Here is an 18691-nt window from a genome sequence, read left to right as displayed (position 1 = left end):
CAGCTTGACTAAACTGATTTAGCAGATTTTGTGCACACTCCGCCCTCCTGTTTGTATGTCTCCTAAGACCGCCAACACCAAGAAGGTTGTGAACACACACTGACATCTAAAGTGTGGCCATGTCTGCTAGTGCCAGCAGTGTCAGCGAGGACTCCAGGACCCTACCCCCTGGAGTGCAGGGCCAGGGCTCAGTTGTAGCAGAGGCGTGGATGCAGCATGGTAAGCCCCGCCTCCAGGCCCAGCAGGGAGGGCTGCACGCAGATCCAGCAGGAGCTGCTCTGAGGGCTCCATCAGGACACCTGATCTCCTCTGCCCCACTCCCTATGCCTGAGGTTCTTAGAATCAGTGAGGTCGGAACAAAGCACACAATGTATAGAACCACGAATGCCAAGTGTGGGCGAGTTGGACTCTGAAGCTAATGTCAAGGGTTCGACGCAGGTTGAGGGGCAGCTGGGTTCCAGGTGCTGCTCAGGCCCACCGTCTTGCTGGCCCAGCCATGCCATTGCTGGGCTCCTTGCCTGTGTTTCAGCCGCCTCCTCAGTGGGACTGACCTCAGCCAGTTGGAGCACAGAGCCACAGTGTGTGACCTCCTCCCTCTGTCCTTGCTGGCTCCACCATAAAGCCGGGTGTCCTCCTGAGAGGACTATACTCAGCTCATCTCTGGCCCAGGTCGCCGCAGAGCTGTCCCCACCTGCAGTGGTGGCAGGTGTCCTGTGAGGCTCTGGCTGCTGGCTGCTGACCATATGGTGCCGTGGTCAATTGACAACTGGTGGTCAACCTGTAACACCCCGTTGAACACCCAGAATCAGCATGGTGCTGGGTGTGGAGGGCCCACCTGAGGATTGTTGCCAACAACATAGAAAGGAGAACTGGAGAGGAAAAAGCGGTGCTGCTGGTTCTCCTGGAGGAGCTTGTCATGCTGGCTTTCCTGTTATGAACTCACCTCTTCTCATTGTCAGAGGAGCTCGGGACCTTGTTGTCATTGAGAATGGCTGCGGTTCACTTTGGGGGAGCTCTGGTCCTTATTTTGAGCATCGCTTCCTGCTCCCGTGCAGATCCCTCAGCGTGCTGGCACAGATCCTTCACCCCACTGGCACAGACTTTCTAGCTTCCACCACCGACTGACCTTTGAGCCTTCCCAGCGCAGATCCATGAAATAGACTTGCATGAGGCATTGTCATGGGCTCTAAGTCTTCAGCTGGACTCATGCAGGACATTGCCATGAGGTCTAGGCCCTCAGCTGGAGTCTTTGAGTCTTTAGTATGTGAACAGATTTCCTGAATTCTTTTGTACTTGACTTTTTGGGTGACAATTATAAAATAATCCTATAAATTATGTATCCTGTATTAAGTTGTTTCCCCTGCAAGCCCTGACTACAATAGGTGCATCCCGCTGTGTGCCTCCAGCCCCAGCCCATCCTGTCTGTCTCTGTCCCCCATAGGTGCCCCTCCCACGGTCCTCCCAGTGTCCAACTGCACTCTTTCACTCCTGGCTCTGAAGGTCCCCGTGAGGGCAGAGGCCGTTGGGCAGGGCCTCCTTCCCACTTTCCTCCAGGCTTTGTTCTGAGGTGGGTGGTTCCCGGAGTCTGGTGTCCACTCCTTTGCCTCCAGTTTACCCTGCCTGTCCACACTTGCCGATCAGTATTTACAAAGAGCCCAGGGACACATAGCTCAGGAAGGACTCAGTGGAAACCTGGCAACCCAGGCCTCCTGTGCTCCAGACCCTGCAGTCTAGGGAGGGACACACCTCCTCCTGTACACTCTGCTGGCTCTCGGTCTCCAAGGCTGGTTTCCAGGAGGTGAGCCAAACCCTCTGCAGGGGAGCCTGCTGTCACGGTGAGGTGCTCCCCACTGTAGACCTTGAGTGTAAGGCACAGCCGCCTGCCCTCTTTTGCCACCTCACAGGCCCCTAAGATGCTGGACTCATCAGCTGAAGACCAAATGACCCGGCTGACACTGAGGCTTTTGGAACAGGTACGACTCTAACACTGCTCAGCTTTGAGCCTGAGACAAAGGTGTCGGGCAAAGTCAGTTGCATCTGTCTGCAAACCACCTATGAGCATGTTCTGCTTTCAAAGCAAACCCTTCCCAGTGGATTTCACCCTCATAATGAAACGTAGTTTTTCTGTTTCTGTGTCCATGTGTAGTACCAATTAGGTTCTTCTAGTGGTTTCCAAAGTCAGGCTTTACTGCAGGGCCCCAGGGCTGAGCCTGGTCACTCCCACACCCCTCTTCATCTTCTTACCCTGCCTAGACTCTGGGTGGTTTGGGAGGCCTCCATGTCACCCACCTGCATTCCTCCTCTTACCAACCGGGGCCCCAATCCAGGGCCCGGTGGTAGTGATTAGGGTGCTCTTCTGCACCCCCTGGGTTTAAGACAGGCACTATGTTGATCACACAACCAGCACGACCCCTGCCTCCTGGCATGGCAATCTAGGCAACAGCAGTGCAGCCAGCATCACCTTCACAGCCTCTGTCCCTCATAGAAGCTGGAGCAAGAACGAGAGAACATGGAAGAGGGCTCAGAGGGCACCCACCTTGTGCCAGGTAAGAGCCCGGGCTGCGTGGACCCTCGCAGGCAGGGGCAGGGTAGACAGCAAGGACAGCAGGGGCAGTGGCCCCTGGGAGCTACCTCTGCCCCAAAATGCTCCTTCCCGCTGGGGGCAGGAAGGCCTCTGTTCTTACACAGGCCTTCCACTGTTCCCTCAAGGCCCCAGAGCGGGTGAGTTCTCATCCCCATCCCCTTCTGAGGGTGAGGAAGGGAGTGGTCCTGTCAGGCCAGAGCCACATGGCTCTGTCTCTAGAGCCTGAACTCAGAGGGCCAGGTGAGGGCTCTGGTCTTGTCCTCACTGTTACCTCGTGACCAGGTCTAGACTTCAGGGAGGTTGGGGTAAGGGGCAGCAGGAGGCACCTTATTCTTTGGGACATGGTGCACCTAGAGTTTGGAGCACAGCCTGGGGCCCTAAATCCCAGTGAAGCACTGCACACCAGGCCACATGACCCCGGGGCCAGTGAGGGGGCAACTGAGGCTATACCTGTGCCAGGAGCAGGGTTTCCAGGGAGCCTAGGGTCCAACTCCAGCAGATGCTTGGAGCCACCAGACCTAAGGGCTTCTCTCCATCAGTGAGAGCCAGGCTTTCAGGTGCAGTACAGGGGGTACTACTGCCACTCTGAGCGCAGAGGGCAGGAGCTCTCAGCACGAGGGCCCAGGAGACCAGCCCCACTGGTCAGACTTACTCCCTAAGGTACCCCCTCCCTACCATGGCCCTCTCAGCCCTCATCCTCCTTCTTGGGATGAGTATTTGCAAGGAGGCCTGATCAGGAGGTGCTGGGTTGCCCTGGGACTTGGGCTATGGGGTGGTGGGATACACTGACAGGTCTCCTGTGACATCCCTGACCACCTGGCCACCTGCCCGGAGACTTCCTCAGTGGACAAAGAACGTGCTTCCCTCAGGACACGAGGACAGGTTGAACAAGGCACTGCAGAGCGCTCGGAGGAGGAGGAAGGAGCTTCTGCTGAGACTCCGGGTAGGCACTGCATCGGGCAGGCCTCTTGCCACCGGCGGGCACCCCCCACACCACCTCAAGCCTCCCTAGGCCCTGTCCCACCACGTCTCATGCCCAACCCAGGCCCAGACCCCCACCCCAGCCTGGGTGCCCCCAGGCCCTGTCCTTCCATCCCAGGTCTCCAAACCCTAGGCTGACCTTGAATCCCTGGGTAGATCCCATATTCCTCCAGGACCCCAAAATCCCCTGCAACCCCTCTCCATGTCCTTGCCATCCCCAAGCCCCTGTCCTCCATGATACCACCTGGTGGGGCAGGGTTGGGGTGGCTGGTTGGTAACAGAAATGGAAAACCAGGCCAAGAAATATGAAAGACACAGGCAAAGCTTTTAACTGAGAAGGCAAAGAAAATGGGAGAGGACTCCAGATTGAGAAGAGTTTAAGGGCCTAGCTCTGACAGAGATTGGACTGACACTAAGGAAGGCGAGGAGCCAGCTTTCCTGGAGTGCATGGGTGGGCAAGAGTCAAGTTCATCATGATGCCGGCTCCGGTTCTGCCAGCTGGCTCTGGAGAGGTCCTGTGGTGGGAGAGGGTAGTCCAGTTCCCACGCAAAGAGAGCCTTGCTTTGGGAATGGTCGTGCCATGGGTGGTCTGTCTGTGAAGCTCTGCTGGAATCCAAGGTGTCTTTGAGTTTTGGATGAGAGGCTTCAGGGTGCTGCTTCAGGAAGCCTGGGACAGGACACTGAAAGTAGGCCCTTGAATGTCCCACGTCTCGAAAATATCTTAGTTACTCTTATCTTGGTGTCCTCAGTCTTGAAGAGGGGTGAGATAGGTTAAGAAGGGTGAATAAACCTTGAATCACCAGTTCTTAGACAGACAGTCCTTATGTAATTAAGAGGCCTACTGCAGGGCTGAGGAGGGATCTGACCGAGAGCTTAAGGTAATAAAGGAGACGGACACAAAATGAAGGCAGAGATGCCAATCATACTCCAGCTTTTAGTTACCCACTGGGTATCTGCAGGATCAAGTAAAGAGCCGGTACTTTTTAACAAAACTAGGCTTTAAATCCCTGGCCATCTCCAGGTGGGGCCCTGACCCCTGGTAAGCCTGTACCCCCAGCAGCCCCTGGCAGAGCTCACTGCAGTCAAGACCCACTGCGCTGAGACCAGGAGGCCTTTTGAATACTTGGGGCTGGTTTTCTTATGCCAAGAATACGGTCAGACAACTGTTCAGTGAGCACAGGACACCTTGGTCATTCCCCAGGGTGGTCTGCTGGGCACACAGGGCAAGCACGTCAGAGGTGGCAATGTTGAGGACTGTACAGCTCCCAAGGAAAGTACAATTCTAGGGTGTCAGGGCTTCATCCAAACAAAACTGACCTGCAACAAGAGGTGCCTGTGGCCCAAGTGGTTTGCATCTGTTACCCAACACCCTGGGGTAGGAGGTTGGCTCCTCATCTGGCCAAGGGCCACATGCTTGAAAGAGTGATTAGACGCTGTTGGCTTTGGGAAAACAGTAACCAGACACTTGTTTAAATTACTTGATAAATTTTAAAAGCAGTGGTACTATTCCCACAAGGGTCTTCAGTCTTGCCTCTGGGGCCTCACTTCAGTTGGGTGGCCTTCAGCTGAACCACAGCTCTGAGCACCAAAGGCCCCTGTGCTGTGGTAGGGTGGTAGCCTGGCGCACAGGTCCAGGATCCCCCACAGCTTGCTGGGTGCATAGGGTCTGTTGGCCTTGCAGGAACAGCAGCTCCTGGATGAGCACCCCTGGGCCCACACCTGGAGGGGGGCACGTGGAGAGGCTCTGGAGCCAGCCCTGCTCCCAGAAGCAACCCCTGTGGGCATCTACCCCACTGTCTCTCCACCCCCGCTGGCCCCTGAGCCACCGAGAATCATCCAACACCAGGTAAGAGGGGGCAGGTGAAAATAACAGCTCTAGTAGGAATGGGGTCGGGAGACACAGCGATGGGGGCTGTGTTCCCACCACCTCCCCCGGAGGCCCCTGCAGCACAAGACTCCACTCAGAGGCATAGCCAACTCAGAGGCGCAGCAGCTATGACGCATGACTTGGGTGCTGTGGGGCCTCCAGAAAGTCCTCCTCAGTCCTTGAGGCGCACAGACCGCCCCAGCCTCCCAGTGAGTGGAAGTATGGCCCTGCATTCAGGAAAACACACTGTCTCATTCCATAAGTTCCTAATGACCAGGTGTGCTGAGACCCTAGTATCAAGGGCAGAGTGCTGCAGAGAAAATGGTGTTATTGCGTTGAGAGCTTCCTGCGGTTTTCAGCATTCTGGGTTGTGAGCAATAGAAAGCAACTGACTTCTTCAGCACAAGGGAGTGGTATCCAGAGGCCATGGCACCAGAGAAGCCAGAAGCCCAGACCGGGCATGGAGAGGCTGGGGCACTCAGTGTGAAGGGGTGCAGAGTGTGTAGGGAGAAGAGGGGGCAGGCAAGGGGAGGAGGCTCTGGGCTGGGTCAGTGTCAGGGAAGACACTTGTCTTTCAGCAAGGGATGCTGGCAATAGCTATGGCAGAGGAACAGACTGGGAAGGGGCAGCCTTGGGAATCTGTGCGAGTGAGGCCCCCCAGGTTCCTCTTTGCTGATGGGCTATGTCCCCACATGTTTATCAGGACCCTCATGCCTATATGTCTCAATCTAAGCCTGAGGCCAGTAGGCCCTGGGCGCTGGTGAACACCCCAGAGCTGGCTGGGAGACCCTGAGGCAGGAAGTCCCAGCAACAAGAAAGGTGCAGAGGCTCTGGGACACCTCACTGTCCTCTCCAGGGATATGGGCTGGCTTCAGGCCTGCCTGGCTGCCTACTCTTCTATATACCTCAAGGGACAAGGATGGTTTCAGGTTTTGTTTTGTCCACTTGTTTTACAGTGCTAAGAATCAACCCCTGGACTTCAGGCATGCTAGGCAAGTGTTCTACCACTGAACTATACCAAGCACCAGTTGTTTTTGTTTCTGTTTGCAATCATGGGGGTTAAACCCAGGCCCCGAGCTACATTCTCAGCCCTTTAAATTTTTTTTTATTATTATGGGACATAGTTGCTTAGACTGGGCTTGAACTTGTAATCCTTCTCCTGGCCCTACTTTTTAATGTTTGGGAAATAAAAGGAATAATACTTTGTAATGTAACACATGAACACAATGAGAAATGAGCATTTCAACGTTCATGAAGTTCTGTGGGACCAGGACTCTGTGTCCACATCTGCCTATGACTGCTCTTCAGGTCAGTAGTATCCATCTGTGGTCACTCTGTGGTCCAGAGCAGGACATCCCAGCCAGGCTGCAACATAGCCAATGAGCCTAAGCAATTTACTGCCTGGTTCTCTGCAGGAAAACTCACAAGTCCCTGGTCTGTGCCATTCTTCTGTCAGTGGAGACAAGGTCATGCTGGACTTGCACGTCCAGAAGAGGTTTAAGACAGATTTGAGTTGGGTATGGTGGTATATGCCTGTAATCCCAGCTACTCAGGAGCCCGATGCAGGAAGATTGCAAGTTCAAACCCAGCCTGGCAACCTAGTAAGGTTCTGTCTCAAAATAAAGAAGGTTGGAGATGTGCTTCAGTGGTAAAGCACTCCTGAATTCCATCCCCAGCACTTCACCCAAAGGATCAAAAACCCAGGTTTTTCTGCTGTTTGCTGGAAATTATTGCTCATTTATGTTCACTCAGAAGAGAAACTCAAGCTTCTACTCACATTAAGTTCCATACATGTCCTACAGTGCATGGTCAAGACACAGCAATTAATCAAGTTGGTGTTGGTGCTAGGATAGACAGGTCACTGGGGCAGAACTATGAGCACCTATCAGGTGATCCAGCCACTCAACACAGGAGTCCCTATATCATCAGTCATTAGGGAAATGCAAATGAGAACCACAGTGAACTACCACTATACCCCTATTAAGATGACTAAAATTTAAAATGACTGCCCATCCTGTGTTAAATGTGTATAATAAAGATTTTTTTTAATGAAACCAGACATAAGCTTACTCTGCTGAAGACAAGAAATGTGGGAATCATTAAAAATGCCATGTATATCCAGACTCAAGTATCTTTCTATTCAATCATTTATTCAACCTCTGGTGTTAAATTATTTAAAGTTCTCCTTTAATTGAAGGATAGATGGATGGATGGATAGATAGATAGACAGATAACAGAGAAATGGGTGAATGAATGGGTAGATAGATGGGTTGGTGGATAGAGGCTGGATGAAGAGATGGATGGGTGGGTGGGTGGGTGGATGAGTAGATGGATGGGTGGGCAGAAGCATAGGTGGATGGACAGGTAGATGTATATATGGGTGAGTAGGTGGATGGATAGACTAATGGACAGATGAATAGATCACTAAGGAAAAGAGGGATGTATAGATGGGTAGAGGGTTGGATGAGTAGATAGATAAGTGAATGGAGGAGGGAAAGGATGGATGGCTGGAAGAATGGATCAATGGACTGCATGGGTGAGTGGAGGGAAATAAGAGAGTATCATAGGCGGAAGGGTACATGGGTGGGCAGGTGATGAATAGGCAGAGCATGGGGGTGGTGGATGGATGACTAGAAGGAAGGAGGGAGGGACAGCCCGGTGGGTAGAGGAATGGGTGGCGCGTGGGTGGGTGGGTGGATGTGAGAAGGTAGGTGGATGTATGTGTGGAGGAGTAAGTGGACGGGTGAATGGCAGCGTGGGAATGACGGGCTGGCTGGCTGCAGTAGTGCGGAGCGCTGTCTCTCAGGCTGCGTTCAGGCCGGTGACCACCTGGCTCTTCTCAGGTCCCCCAGCCTCCTGCCACCATCATTCAGCAGCTACCTCAGCAGCCACTCATTGCACAGATTCCTCCTCCCCAGGCCTCTCCTACTCAAAGGTCAGGAAGCATTAAGGAAGGTAAGCGTGCCATACTGTCATGAATTTGTCCACTGAAAGAGAAAATATTTTGTTATCAGGATAGTCACTTGAGGTCAGCTTCTGGTTACTGAATATGAAAATTATTTTAAGAAATACATGGAAGGGGCTGGGGATTTAGCTCAGCATCTGCCTGGCAAGCGCAACATTGAGAGTTCGATTCCCGGTACCGGAAAAAACAAAACAAAACAAAACAAAAATGGAAGAAGGAGCTGACACGGGCTGGCAGGCAGACACCCTGTCCCCACTTCCTTTCACACTGTCACTGCCTGTAGTGGTCACTGTGCCTGGAGGGCGGGGCAAGGGCCAGTAGTGTCTGGGAAACTCCTTGGGGAGAGGATTATAGAGCTGGAAGCACACTTGGAAGAGTCTGAGAGCCAAAGGCGGGAAAAACAAAAGAGTGTCTATGAAGATATAAACAAGAGAAGCTGAAAACACATTACACCACTCTGGAGTGACAGAAGGAAATCGAGGCACCATCGGAGACAAGAGAAAATTGTGTTACAAATGATCTGGATGCTCCCAAACCCAAAGAAGCGAAAATGAAAGAGAAGCTAAAAGGAAACACTGAAGAAGAATTTAATAGACTTTCAGATGAATTTCCATATCTCATAAATCAGGAAGAAAGGACCTATTAAAGGGAAATACTTGTGAATGTGAGGGAAAAAAATGAGTGTCATCTTTAGAAAGTGCTCATGAATCAAGTGATAAGAAACTAACTAGAGGAGACACTAACATGTGAACAGGAAGAAGGAGACTTCTCCAGTTTCTCTGTTTCTGAAGAGATTAGTACAAAGCTTCTGAAAATTCAAGCGGTAACATATCTCTTTCCTATTCAAGTTAAGACCTTTGGCCCTATATATGAAGGAAAGATTTAATTGCTGAAGCACAGATAGAAACGGGAAAAACATTCTCTTTTGCCATACCCTTGAATAAAAGGCTCCAAAGAAATCAAGAAACAATTTTTTAAAACTACTTACCAAGGGTTCTTGTTTGGGCTCCAACAAGGAAACTGGCAAACCAAATAGCCAAAGACTTCAAAGATATAACTAGGAACTCAGTGTTGCCTTATATGGTAGAATATCATATCAAAGCCAAAGCAATCATATTCAAAATGGAATTGACATCTAGGTTGGGACCTTGGTTGTATCAAAGAGTTGTTTGGATCTTTTTAAACCATATCATGTAGCATTTGATGAAGTGGATCAAATGTTAGATTTAGGTTTTTCTAAACAAATTGAACATATTATCCATAAATCCTACAAAACTGATTCTGAATATAATCCTGACTACTTTTTTCTGCAACGTGCCCACAGTGGGTATATAAAGTTGAAGAAAAAAATATATAATCCAGATGAATACATTGTCCTTGTTGAAAAAATGACTCAAAAGGCTGCAACTAGTGTGGAACATTTGGCCACCCAGTGCCACTGGTCTCAGAGACCTCAACTAATGGAGACTTCCTTCAAGACTACAGTGGGTCTGAAGGGAGAGCTATTATTTTCTGCGAAATCAGGAAGATTGTAACTGAAATGGTCATGAATTAAACACATAAAGCAGAAGGCCCAGTGTTCACACAGGGACACTGCACAGTCACAAAGAGAAATTACACTGAAAGACTTCAGAGAAGTCGTTTTAAAGTTTTGGTGGCCACCGATGTGGTTCCCTGTGGTTTGGACATTCCTGAGGTTGACCTAGAGATTTGAAGTTTCTGCTCTACAGGATGTTGAGACTTATATCCGCCACTCCAGATGCACAGGGACAGCTGGCTGGACAGGGATTTCCCTATGTTTTTATCAACCAAGAGAGAAAGTCAACTAAAATATGTGGACCCAAAAGCAGAAATTCCTTTTAAATATGTAGGTGTTCCCTCTGCAGTGGATTTAGTTAAATCTAAAAACATGGATGCCATCAGGTTTCTGTTTCTTATGCTATGGTTGATTTTTCCTGACCATCAGCTCAGAGACTGATAGAAGAGAAAAGGGCAGTGGACATGCTGACTGCAGCATTAGCCCACACTTCTGGTTCATCAAACTTTGAACCACGTTGTTTGATCACTTCTGATAAGGGGTTGGTGACCATGACTCTGCAAAGCCTAGGAGAGATGCAGGATGTCAGCTGTGCTAGGAAGGAACTTCACAGAAAGCTGAGCAGTAGTGCTGCATCCCAAATTCCCAGAAGGTGCCTCCCAAAGGAAGCATGGGGTTGCTTTGATGTTCCCACAACTGAATCAGAAAGGTTACAGGCAGAGTGTCACGATTCAGACTGGATAGCCTCAGTGCCACCCAAATATCTGAAATTGAAGAATATTATGATGGAAACACATCTACTAATTTTAGACAGAGGAGTGGCTGGTGAAGTGGCAGGTCTGGTCGATCTGGCAGCCAGTCAGATAGACAGAATCAGCAGGAAGTCAACAAGATGGTAACCATGAACTGGGAACAGAAATTGATCAAGAAGAGGCTACAGATGTAGTTTGTTTGTTTGTTTGTTTTTGGGATGTTTTGTTTTTGCACTCGCTACGCAGTGCAGGCTGGCCTTGAACTTGCTTATGTAGCCCAGGCTGGCCTCAAACTCATGGTGATCCTCTTGCCTCAGCCTCCTGAGTGCTGGGATTAGTGGTATTTGCCACTATGCCCGGCTACCATAAATGGAGGGTTTCTTTTTTTGAGACAGGATCTCATTATGTTGTTCAGACTGGCCCTCAGATCACTGTGTAGCATAGGGTAGTGCTGTGGTTTGTGTTTGGATGTCTCCCCAAAGCCTCCTGTGGTCAAGGGGCAGGCTTCTAGAGATATGATTGATTCATGGTCCAATGCTGAGATTATGGGTATGAGGGCTACACCTGCCTAGGGGTGGGTAGTTTGCATATGTAAGGGAGAGAAAGGCTGCTTGCTGCCACTCCTCCCTTTGCTCTTGCTGCTTTTGCTATCTTCGACCACCATGAATTGTTGCCCTCTGCCATGTGCCACTCTGCTTTGGAGCCAGCTGAGCATGGACTGAAACCTCCACAAACTGAGCTAAATAAACCTTTCCTTCCTTAATTCTGGGTGTCAGGTATTTTGTCTCAGCAATGAGAGAAATGCAACTAAGACAGGTGGCTTCAAACTCATGACGATTCTCCTCCCTCAGCCTCCTCCCCAGCCTCCTCCCGAGTGCTGGGATTACAGGCATGCACCACCACACCTGGCATAAATGGAGTTTTGCCTGAACATTAGATAGTTAATCAGTTAACCAGTTTGAGCTTTCCTATTGCTGCCTAGTGTACATTATGCACCAAAAATTAGGGTCATGATAATTGGATGTGTTAGCTGCTAGCAAAGAATTTGGTAATATTTTTGAAAACTATTTTGGAAGTATGGTTATAAACAAGTCTACTTATCCAGCTATACCTGTGAATAAAAGGGGATCCTTTTATTGTCTTTTTTTTTTTTTTTTAAGAAAAACTCATGGAAAGGGCCGGGGATGTAGCTCAGTGGCACAAGCACCTGCCTGGCAAGTGCAACGTCCTGAGTTCACTTCCTGGTACCAAAAAAACCACCAGAAAGTGTACAAGAAACCCAGGGAAGAGCATGTGTTTAGCATGCACAAGACCCTGGATTTAATCCCCAGAACTGCAACAAACTGTCTTATAAAGTATGTCTCTGGGCTCTGGAAGAACAAGATATATAAGGAAGAAGACTAGCCAGGCATGGTGGCACACATGTATGCCTGTGTGTTATGGGTTGTATGTAGATGTCTCCCCAAAGCCTCATACCAGTCATAGGTGGGGCTTTTCAGGGTTGGCTGGATCTAGGGTGTGTGATGCTTGGATTCAGGGTGTGTGATTACAATAACTGGCTTAGCATAGTTCTGGGTGTGGGTAATGGGAAGGCCTACCCTGGGTGAGGTTGGTGCCACCCAGAAGGTGGATAGCCTGGAAGGGATAAAAGGGAGAGGTGGGCTGCTGCTTTTGGCTCGGTGCCTTCTGCCTTCCCCTCCATGCCATGGACTGTTTCTCCTCTGTGATACCCCTCTGCCATACCACTCTTCCTTGCAGCCAGCTGACTCCGGAGTAAAACCTCGACAAACTGTGAGCTGAAATAAACCTTTCCTCCTTTAACTTGTGATGCTGGATATTTTGTCTTAGCAACAAGAAAAGTAACTAGTGCTGCACACCTGTAATCCCAATGCATGAGAGGCTGAGGCAGGAGCATCACAGTGAGTTCAAGGTCAGCCTGGACTACCTAGTGAGCTCAAGGCCAGCATAAACTACATAGCGAGACCCTGTCTCAAAAAAAAAGAAAAAGGAAAAGAATAACTAAGACATGGTGTGTGTTCATGTGCACACGTGTGCTTCTCTGTGTTTACATGTGCGGTATGTGCATGCATATGTACACATACCTTGCATGACTCTGTGTGTTCATGTGTGTGAACACATGTTGCCAATGTGTAGGGCATGGGGATGCATATGTTTGTATGTCATGAGAAAAATTGGCATTTAAAGTCAGTGGTAAAACATTATATATTGACTAAATAGCTACTTAGAGGAAGGAAAGTTGAACTACCTCATGACTTATATCCTTATTCCTTACAAACAAATTCAACCTGGATCCAGTGTTTGAATTTAAAAATACAAAATATCAAAAGTACTAGTACTATTTCAGATTATATTTTTAAAAGAAATCACAAAAGTAGATGCCATTGTAATTGATTTTGTACAGAAGATACCTGTTTGGATTTACCTGATGTATCTGGATTTACCTGGAATCTTTATTACCCTTTAGTGTATCACAGACCATACTTCCTGGGGTGAGAACCAGGACTTTGTGTGTGCATAACTCTTTTGTTCTTTTGAGTCAGAATCTTGCTAAGTTGCCCAGGGGTATTCAAACTTGCCATCCTCCTGCCTCAGCCTCTGAGGTAGCTGGGATTACAGTCATATGATGCTGTGTCCAGCTCCCATCATTTTGAAACTCTTCTCAGACTACCTGTAGAAGCCTCTCAGTGCTCACTTTCTTGCCAATGTTTTCCTTCTTTCCTTATTAATTGCAGTACAAGAGGGTTGGACCCAGGGATACACTACCACTGAGCCACATCCTCAGCCCCCCTTCTTATTATGAGACAATGTTTCACTGAGTTGTCTAGGTGGAACTCATACTTGCAGTCCTCCTACTTGGCCTCCCAGAGTGCTGGGATTACAGCTGTGTGCCACTGTGTCCAGTTTATTTCCCTTATTCCTAAAGACAAACTTTGCTGTATAGTCAAATCTGGATCTATAGTTGTTTACTCTCAACACTCTCTAGGGACATTGTATGACCTTGGGCCCACTTTGAAAATCCAGGGTACTTTATTCATCTTAGGATTTTGTTTTTAAAAATTAATTTTTAAAATTGTGGTAAAAGACACATAAAGATTCCCATCTTAACCATCTGCCAGGTGTGCAGTTCAGTAGTGTGAATTGTTACACTGTTGTGCAGTGAGCCTGTGAAACCCTTGCATCTTGCAAATCCTGAAACTATACCTATTGGGCTGCAGCGCCCTCAGCCTCCACAACCCCCACCTACAGTACTCTGCTTGCAGGAGTTTGGCTGCTTTGGACCAGTGCTATCAGTGGCTTATACAGTGTTTGTCTTTTTGTGACTGCTTATTTCCCTTGGTATAATTTCCTCAAGACTCATCAGTAGAGTCTGTAGCCAGTGAAGGCTAAATGACCTCCCACTGTATGGATGGCCACATTCTCTACCCATTCACCCACTGATGGATATTTGGGTTGCTTCTGTTCCACCTCAAGGATCTTGATACCATCAGCAAAGCAGGACTTTGGGATGAGAATGTGGGCATCTTTGGGGCTTCATTCAGATGGTCACACTGCTCCACTGTGCTCCCATCCCAGTGCTCTGTCCTTCCCAGTGGGGCTGCTTCTGTTTGCACGTCTGGCTTATAGTACTGGGGGTGGACACACGCACTCTGTGGGGTGCAGCAAATACTGCAAAGGGTTCATGATCCTGCTTTCATATAGATGTGCACCAAAGCCTCATGCAGCCACAGGTGAGGCTTCAGAGGTAGCTGGATCTAGAGCGTGTGACCCTGGGATAGACTCATGGTGCAGTGCTGGGATCAAGGGTGTGAGTGCTGCCCCACCAAGGGTGAGGAGCCTGGATAAGATATAAAGGACGGAAAGGCCTGTCGCTTGTTGCTTACTGCTGCTGCTGCCTGTCCTCTGCTCTGTGATGACCACTTGCCACGCCACCCTGCCTTGAAGCCAGCCGATGATGGACTGAACCCTCTCCAAGCAGTGAGTCAAAATAAGCCTTTCCTCCTTTAACCTTGGGCACTGGGTATTTTGTCTCAGCAGAGCATCCCCACCCCCACAGCTTCAGCCACAAGTGCATAGCGTTGGAGGGTCCCCAGATCAGGCCTCACACCCTACTCAGCCCAGCATGAAGATGTCAGACAACTAGAGGAAGGGCCACAACGGTTCCACACCTGTGTCACCTGCTTTGTAACAGATGAGACTATGGTACAACAGGAAGATGAGAGTCTTTCAGCATGGCCCAGGGTCCAGTTAATATCCACAGCAACATGTTAAGGTGGACCCTAACTCAAAGCATACACAGGTGGAATTGCAAGTCTAAATGTAAGAGATAAGCAGAGCTACAAAAGAAATTACAGAACATTCACCATGACCTTGAGAGACTGAAGACCTCAACAGGATACAGAAGGTACTAACTATAAAGGAAAAAAGGCCAGGCATGGTGGCATGTGCCTGCAATTCCACCACCTGGGAGGCTGAAGCAGGAGGATCGCTGTGTATTCAAGGCCAGCCTAGACTACATAGTGAGTTGAAGACCAGACTGAACTACAAGGGGAAACCCTGTCTCAGTAAAGGGGGAAAGACACAAAAGCTGAACTTTATTACGATAAGAGCGTCTGGTCAGGAACTGAAGTGAATCTGTGCTTGCAGTGCCTGTCACACCCAGCTCCTCAGCTGTCCTTGGGGACCACCTGTGGTGTACAGGGGTCTGGCTCTTCTCTACTTCACACCTTTGCTTTTCTGGCCATGGGCCCAGGGGTCCCAGACCCTGGGTGCTCATGTCTTAGCCCACCCAGCTTTCTGGGCCTAGAGTGTGCATGTTTGGAGGATGGTCCTGGGATTTGTGTTTCTTTAGTGAGGCCAACAGCACAGCACTGTGCATTTCCAGGGGCAACCACCATGGGAAGCAGCAGTGTTTGCCTATCACATTGTGAAAAGTTAAAATGTTGTGGTTCCCAGGGCTGGTCCGTGCCTGTGCTAAACAAAACCCCACAATCTGCGTGGTTTCGACAGTATAACTTTATTACTGTGCACTTTGGGAGACCAGACCACAAAAGTCCAAGTAAGGGCAGGACTGATTCCTCTGGAGGCTCCAGGCCTCCCTGTGGCCTTGTCCCCGTCCCCACGGCAACCTCCCTGACCTGCCCCTCTTAGTACACAGCACTTTCACTGGATTGAGGGTTCATTCCAGGATGATTTCCTTGTTTCATCATCCCTACTTAAATCTGTAGCCTTTTCCCAAATAAGGTTACATTAAGAGGTCTTGCAGTTAGGAGGGGAATATGTTGTTCCGGGATCACGCAGCCCGGGGATGTGAGGGACGGTGGTGGCATTAAGGCCAGCCAGGTAGGCCACAGAGCCTTACCCACAGCTCCCCTCTGACTGCAAGTCCCACTCTTGGAACATTTCATGAGTCTGTACAACAGAGACACATAGGCCAGAATGTTCTCAGGTGCTTTGAGGTGCGGAACCTGTTTTAACAAGATGAGGAACTAACACTTTGTTTCCCAGGCAGAACCTGAAGTCAGCCCCGTCTCTCCTTCCAGACATGGTGGAGATGATGCTGATGCAGAACGCGCAGATGCACCAGATCCTTATGCAGAACATGATGCTCAAAGCCCTGCCGCCTGCGCTGGCACCCACGGGTCTGCACTCTGCCCTGCAGGTGGGCTGGGGGCATCCTGGGACCCTGCATCTGGGCAGCTCTGGAAGGGCTTCTCTGGGTCCAACCTGGAGTCCAGCTGTGGAGCCCCAGCGCTGCCGCCCCTCCTGTAAGGAACGGGTTGTGCACCTGGGGCCCAGGAAGCTCTTGGCCCAAGTTCTACCTACAGCTCCTGCCCTTTCCTGCCTTCACATTCAACCCTGTCCCGGTCAGGAATGGGTTCAGGGAAAGAGGCCACCACTGTGAACACGGCCGTGCACTCTCTGCCAGGACCCTCGGGGGACGCGCCCAGTTGCCCTGCGAGCTGAGAGGCAGAAGCCACCTGCGGTGCACCACCACCATCACTATGCACCCTCTACCTCACTGCAGCCTGGCTCTGTGCCGGGTGCCTCCCTTAGTTACTCCATGTGGCCCCCAGTGGTTGCAGCCACCGCCCTGCCACCTGCCACCAGCTTCTTGCCCACCATGTGCCACGTGGCCAGTCCCACTACTCTGCCTGCGGGTAGCACGTAAGTCTGGAAGGCAAAGGTTGGGCACCTGTGGCAGCAGAATGGAAGACCTCCTGGGCCTGGGTGGCCAGGCATGTAGGCTGCAGCAGGAGGCTTGGAAGGGGCCAGAAAGATTCCCCCACCGTCCAGAAGGCTGCAGGGCTTGGTGTCCCTCATGTGGAGTGGTACCTGTGACTTGGGCCAGCCCAGGTGCTACACCAGTCACCCTCACCTGTCCTCTAGGCTGGTGTCCGATGGCATCCTGCCCTCACAGGCCCCAGGCATATGAGCCCGCTTGTTCCAGCTTGGTAAGCAGCAAGGTCTTCCATCTTTGGTCTTTCACCATGCTTCTGGAAAACCAGGTGACTCCCACCCAGGAGAAATACAAAGCTTTCACCAGGACAGAATTTAAGAAAACAAGGCCCAGCATGCATAACAGAAAAGATCAAAAGTTTCAGCCACACAGAAACAGAAAACATTCCTCTCGGGGGTAGAGAAGGAAGTCACATGGGGCTGGGATGCAGCTGCCTTAGGGGCGTGTGGCCTGGCATGGGGACTTCGGTCTGCCCAGCGTGGAACAGCCCCATGTCAGGGTGAATGAAGCAAGCAGAACACAAATACTGGACTCTGAGTTATGGTCTGCACGGGAGGGGACCCGCATGCTGCCTGCACAGCTTCTGCTGAAGGCCAGCGGCAGAGCCCAGCCCCTCCGGCGGGGCGAGCAAGAGGAGCTCCTCTGTAGCCTGTCCCTCCTGCTTTGCGAGACTGGTGCTCTGAGCACAGCTACCTAGCTACTATGATGCTTACTTTATTTTTTGGTGGAATCCTTTTTTTTTTTTTTTTTTTAATCTTTTAAAGTATCACGTGTAAGTTTCTATTTCCCCGCTTCCAGGGCCTCTCTCTCTCTTCCTTAGTGGTATGTTGCATTGAACTCAGTGCCTTCGCAATGGTTACATCCCCAAACCCTTTTTATTTTTTAATTTGAGACAGGATTTCACTAAGTTACTAAGTTGCCCAAACTGAGCTCCAATTTTCAGTTCTCCTGCCTCAGCCTCCCAGAGTGCTGAGATTACAGGTGTGGGTCATCACACCTGGCTCAACGTTTTTCACTTGTGAAGTGCTTTACTTGCAGTGTTTATGTCCTTGAAACCTTGCAGGTTGGAGGTGAGGTGAGGTGGAGGTGCTGCACTGTGGCTGAGAGCCTCCTCTGGCTGGCCTGGCTCTCGGGAGTGTGTCGGAGCTGTGAGGAGCAGGGCGTGTGCCCGCGTAGATGGCCAGATGGAGAGTGACACCCTGCTCTCCCACAGCCATCCTTCAGCGGACCTCTGGGTGGGATTCCAGACTCTGCTGTGTTAAAAGCATGAATTAAAGGCCTGACCCAATTTCCTATTTTCGTGATTGTTCAAACATGGCAGTGCTTCTCAGTTTTATCTGTCAACATAATTATTCATTTACAGACGGAAGAACTTTGGCAGCTGCTGCTTGCCCTGGCTCTAGGCCTTGCTGGGTAGGCGGTGTGAAGGGAACACCTCAGCACTGGGAGCCCGGCTCTGAGCACACCACTGGCTGGACCGGGCTGGACTGCAGGAGTGGCAGGCGTGGAGCTACCCTCACACGTGTCCTCATGTGCCATGAGCCAGGCTCGAGGCCTGTGTGGGGAAGTGGAGTGTGCAGTGGGCTCCAGTGTGGGCATGAGGTTGCCTGCAGTTGGGGCTGGATACAAGTTCAGCTGCCAAGCTGGCCATGGGTAGCATTTCTCAGCTGTAGGCCAGAAGGACACTTGCTCCTGTTCTATATTAAGACACAAGGTGGTTTTCAAGAATATATAGAAACACCAAAT

At 50.3% G+C, this 18691-nt stretch overlaps 1 protein-coding gene and 1 pseudogene across 5 annotated transcripts; both read left to right on the top strand.

The window, feature by feature from the left end:
- Nucleotides 1–1698: 1698 nt before the first annotated feature.
- LOC102019471 (chromosome unknown open reading frame, human C21orf58) lies at nt 1699–18237 on the top strand. Of its 5 annotated transcripts, XM_013505752.1 has the most exons (10): nt 1699–1798; nt 1905–1973; nt 2486–2546; nt 3454–3527; nt 5247–5411; nt 8276–8387; nt 16248–16366; nt 16634–16872; nt 17095–17159; nt 18009–18237. In XM_013505752.1, exons 2-9 carry the CDS (start codon nt 1914–1916, stop codon nt 17138–17140), a joined length of 876 nt encoding a protein of 291 aa, XP_013361206.1. In that variant the 5' UTR covers nt 1699–1798; nt 1905–1913; the 3' UTR covers nt 17141–17159; nt 18009–18237. The 5 variants fall into 5 exon arrangements, with proteins under 5 accessions (XP_013361206.1, XP_013361201.1, XP_013361195.1 ...); XM_013505747.1 differs by lacking the exon at nt 1699–1798 and having other exon boundaries at nt 1805–1973; nt 2470–2546; nt 3377–3527; XM_013505741.1 differs by lacking the exon at nt 1699–1798 and having other exon boundaries at nt 1805–1973; nt 2437–2546; nt 3377–3527.
- On the top strand, nt 8622–10937 carry LOC106146914 (annotated as a pseudogene).
- Nucleotides 18238–18691: the final 454 nt, after the last annotated feature.

This window comes from Chinchilla lanigera, unplaced genomic scaffold (genome assembly GCF_000276665.1).
Source record: "Chinchilla lanigera isolate Chin_1 unplaced genomic scaffold, ChiLan1.0 scaffold00006, whole genome shotgun sequence".
NCBI classification, from domain to species: domain Eukaryota; kingdom Metazoa; phylum Chordata; class Mammalia; order Rodentia; family Chinchillidae; genus Chinchilla; species Chinchilla lanigera.
This window is presented reverse-complemented; position numbering and strand designations above follow the sequence as displayed.